We start from the raw sequence: 4,321 nt of genomic DNA, 5'->3' as shown, positions 1-4,321 counted from the left end.
CTAATCAAAGACGTATCAGTAAGCGGCGCATGGAGGCAATCGATACCGCACCCCCCTGGGCACTGCGAGTGGTGACATACTTGTGACCAGCCTCCTCCGAGCCGAGGATATCATTCACATAAAGGATGTAATCGCTGTCTTCGTTGTCGAAACCGTCATTTTTGACACCCTTGCTCGGTTTGGTCAGAACACGCCGGGGATTGCGCGACGACTCGTATTTGAAGTTGGGGTTGCAGATGCGGTAGGTGGCCGGAAGGTGGACTGTGAGAGCTTTGCAGAGGCTGCATGGTCGAACGTTAGCCGTGGATGCTGTAATTCCGCAAATGCTTTCTGTGACATATTGATTCTTACACTGATGAAAGCCCCCTTCGGGGTTCGCTCGGCGAAACGGCGGCTGAGCGCTGACTTTTGGTCGAAGGTCGGTCAGAGCACGAACCGGCTTGAACTCGGGAACGACACTCTTGTTGAGCGCGGCGACGGGACGACGGGGTGACTTGGGATCAGCAGCGGCGAAAGCTCCATCGAGGTTGGCGACAGCCGAGGATGGGTATCCATCGTGGGTCGAGGTATAGGGCGTGATGGGGGGCAGCTGAGGAGCCTGCTGGCGCCCGGCGTAGTAGGGACTCTGAGGGTTGTAGTCGGATTGCTGTCTCGTGGGCGATTGCCTCTGGTCGGGGGGGCTGACGAATTGACCTTGGACGGGGGGACTTGGCCGCGTAGGGAGACGTGGGCGATAAGGCCTCCATGGGGGAGTACCCCTGCGCGGCGGCCGAAGGTTCCTGGGGCGAGTGCAGGTTGGCAGGACGGCTGCCAGATAGGTGAGACTGGTGGTGCGGCCTCATGGGATATTTCATGTTGGCGTAGGGGTCCTGGGCGTCCTGCATGGCAACGTCGCCGTTGCCGTCGCGCACCTGAGGCGAGGCCATGGGCGAAGCAGCAGAGGGGGGCGGCGCCGGGACTTTGCTGATACTGCTCGTACTTGAAGCCGGCTGGGGGTTGGTTCTGGCCCTGGATATGGCCCTGGCTGTGGGTGTGACTATGACCTTGGGGGGGGACCTGACCAGCGTAGTCGCGAGGAATTTGAGCAGCGCCGTTGTTGTATCGTCGCGAGGAGGCGCCCGAGTCAGCGTAGCTCTGCTGCCATTGGGAATCCATGGCAAAAGGCAGGGAGGTTGGGGGCGGAGGAGGAGAGGGGCGGGTGGGCGGACGAGATGCCCAAGGCGGGATTTACGACGGGGCGAATTGGCAGTGTGTAGACGAATGGTGTGGAAAAAAGAGGTGGGTGGATGAGAGAAGGAAAGGATGGGGGCGGGGATCGCAAGAGAAACGAGAAGAGGCACAGATCAGAAGCAGAAGCAGGTTCAGATTCAGGTTCGGCGATCGTCGTGCCCAAGGGGGATCGCTTCGTCAGGGCGCTGGAGCAGGATGTCGTCGTTTGGCCTTTGTAGTTGCTCGACAAGAAAGACGTGCGTGAGGGAGGAGGTACAGAATATGGAGCAGACTGGACGGGCGAGCGCACCGGTTGGGCTGAGCAAACAATGCAGCAGATGAGGATCCCGCTGTTCGATCTTGGCTGTGCTTGACGCCGGTTGGGTTGGGTTTTGGGGGGGCAATGGGGGGAGGGGACCGGGGAGGAAGGAGAAGGACAGGAGGGGCCTGAGCTTGGGCAAGCAGCGGGAGGACAGGCGGACGTATGCAGGATGGGGCACCGAACGACGTAAGAGCAGAAGAGTGGGGAGGAGGGTCGCATGTGTGCATCTTTCTTTGCTCTCTCTCTCTCTCCCTCTCTCCCTCTCCGCTGTCAGACCGGGTCCCAAGTGTGCCTGACTGACGCCCCAGGTTGGGATCCTGGGTTTAATGTTTCCAGTGTGATTTGTCGAAAGTGCCTGCATCCATTTCACTTTTTACGTGGACAAGGACGCCCAGTACCACCGAGCAAGCCACCCAGGCTGCCCCCCCCCCTCCCTCGGTGAATAAGGTACGCAAGGTAGGTTCCCAGGGAACCTTAGCTAGCTACCTCCCTAGGTAGGTACCTTAAGGTAGGTATAGCATTCGACCTGTCCTGTGTCACGCACTGAATTTCATGCAGGGACATGCACAAACAAATCCAGACCACCTCAATCGTTTCGAACGTCGTCACCCTAGGTAGATGCATTTCCTGTGGACTGGAGCATCCCATGATACCCACAGAAGCCTGTAGAGGAGGATGGTCTGCAATTCGCAAGAACACTAGGTGCAGGCCGAACCTTTCCGCTGTGGATTGCAGCCCGCTCGCACGGATTTGGCTGTCAGCGTTGCGCAATACTCACGATAGTACGTATAGACATTCCAGAAGAGGAGGGGGTAGAAATGATCATCAAATGCCGCCGGTACAGCCTATGCCTATATAATAATGTTCCAAAATCTAAAACGCCTGTTGATACGCGCTGCTTCAGAAAGAAGCCTGGTTCGTTCCGTTGATGCCCTCGCCACTGCTCTGCGTACTAGGGTTCTTGACCTCCTTCAGCACCTCGTCCAGACAGCCAGCACTGGCCGCGACAAAGCCGAGGAAGCAGGGGCTAGGCTTGAGGACGCGGCTCAGGTATTCGGGATGGTATTGGATTCCGACAAAGAAGGGGTGGTCCTTGAGCTCGATGATCTCCATTCGCTCGCCCTTGTCGTCCCGGCCGATAAAGTCAAGGCCCGCTGCCTCGAGACGCTCGATGTATTCCGGGTTGACTTCATAACGGTGTCGGTGGCGCTCGTCGACCGATGAGGCTCCCCCGTAGAGCGCGCGCAGCTTGCTCCACTCAGAACCATCTTGGAAAAAGGTAGGTCGGCTTCCAAGACGCATGTTTCCGCCCATGGTCGTCTTGTCAATCTCGGGCATGAAAATGATGGCTTTTTCTTCGGCCTGTGCGTCGAACTCCTCCGACGTAGCCTTGGTGATGCCGGCAATGTGGCGAGCATACTAAAAGGTCATTAGCAGGAAGACAGCAATCAATATCATGTCTGACAAACCTCAATCACCGCAACTTGCATACCAAGGCAGACACCAAGGTAAGGAGTCTTCCGCTCGCGCGCCCACTTGGCAGCAAGGATCTTGCCCTCGATACCTCTTGTGCCGAATCCACCCGGACAAAGCTAAGAACAAAGTCAATGCTGGGTTCAAAACGCATCAATTAAAAATTGCACGGTGTGACGTACGATGCCCGAGGCGGTGCAGACCTGTCACAATAATTAGCTACCGTGAGCGAGAGATTCATGGGAGGGCTGGACGAACCTCATGCCAGGCCTTGTGGAACTTGGCTGGATCCGTCTGCCGCGCACTCTCTTCCAAGTGCTCCGAGTCGACCCAGACAAGGTTAAGCTTCCTCTTGCAGTGCATAGCATGTGTGCTCGAGAGCCTTAACGACGCTAAGATAGGCATCATGAAGCTCGATGTACTTGCCAACGAGAGCAACGGTGACGGTCTCAAGATGCCTTTGCGGCATCACGGTGTCGTTCCAGGTCTTCCACAAGTTCTTACCCTGCGTGACCCTGTCCTCGCTCAGGGGCAGCTGATCCAGTCGAAGGAAAGAGCGAAGGCTGGTGGTGAGACCCTGCTCATGGAGAAGCATCGGGACTTGGTAGATCGTCTCCATATCCCTGACAGCAACCTACGCCGAACAAGTCAATGTCATGAACCGGTTGCACCAGCGAAAGCCCTTGACTCACCACTTGTTCCAGGTCAACCTGGCAATGGTGGGCAATCTTGGCAACCGTGGCGTCGTCCAGCGGAAGCTCGCAACGACAAGCAACCTGTTTTTCAAATGTCAGCTCGATGCGCCTCAAGTAAGTCGGCAGCATGCTTCTCACCAGATCAGGGATGAGACCAGCGCTACGGACGCTCTTCACGGCGTGCTGGGTTGGCTTGGTCTTCTGCTCCTGGCCAATGACTGGCACATAGCTGACGTGAATGTTGACAAAGTTGCCGCGGCCTGCGCGATGGCGAAGCTGAACCAGCGCCTCGACAAAAGGCATAGACTCGATATCACCCACGGTGCCACCGAGCTCAATAATGCAAACATCGGGCTCCAGTCCGGACTCGTCCACAGGGATCTTGGCCACGTCCTCAATCCACTTCTGTATTCCGTCGGTGATGTGGGGAACAACCTGCACGGTCTTGCCGAGGTAATCGCCCCTGCGCTCCTTCTCAATGACATGCTTGTAGATCTATAGCAAAATATGGTATCAGCGCTGTCTTGCGCCCAGCCAAACACTTGTGCGAAGCGAACCTTTCCCGTAGTGATGTTGTGAGCCTTTGTGAGCTTGATCGACAGGTAGCGCTCGTAGTTTCCGA

At 56.8% G+C, this 4,321-nt stretch overlaps 2 protein-coding genes across 2 annotated transcripts in view; both read right to left on the bottom strand.

Annotated features, from left to right (window-relative positions):
- The window catches only part of VDBG_07006 (dual specificity protein kinase YAK1), a gene marked incomplete at both ends in the record, with an annotated part of 3,662 nt that extends 2,507 nt beyond the window's left edge, over nucleotides 1-1,155 (bottom strand). Inside the window, 2 exons of the mRNA XM_003002389.1 lie at nucleotides 81-837; nucleotides 912-1,155. Of these exons, the coding sequence (XP_003002435.1) occupies nucleotides 81-837; nucleotides 912-1,155 (1,001 nt within the window). The remainder of the gene's footprint in view (nucleotides 1-80; nucleotides 838-911) is intronic.
- A 1,183-nt stretch (nucleotides 1,156-2,338) lies between these two features.
- VDBG_07005 (CTP synthase) lies at nucleotides 2,339-3,367 on the bottom strand (the record flags this gene model as incomplete). Its single annotated transcript, XM_003002388.1, has 4 exons — nucleotides 2,339-2,950; nucleotides 3,001-3,123; nucleotides 3,187-3,207; nucleotides 3,263-3,367. 4 exons carry the CDS (start codon nucleotides 3,365-3,367, stop codon nucleotides 2,432-2,434), a joined length of 768 nt encoding a protein of 255 aa, XP_003002434.1.
- Between the last annotated feature and the right edge of the window lie 954 nt (nucleotides 3,368-4,321).

This window comes from Verticillium alfalfae, genomic scaffold (genome assembly GCF_000150825.1).
Source record: "Verticillium alfalfae VaMs.102 supercont1.9 genomic scaffold, whole genome shotgun sequence".
Taxonomy (NCBI): domain Eukaryota; kingdom Fungi; phylum Ascomycota; class Sordariomycetes; order Glomerellales; family Plectosphaerellaceae; genus Verticillium; species Verticillium alfalfae.
This window is presented reverse-complemented; position numbering and strand designations above follow the sequence as displayed.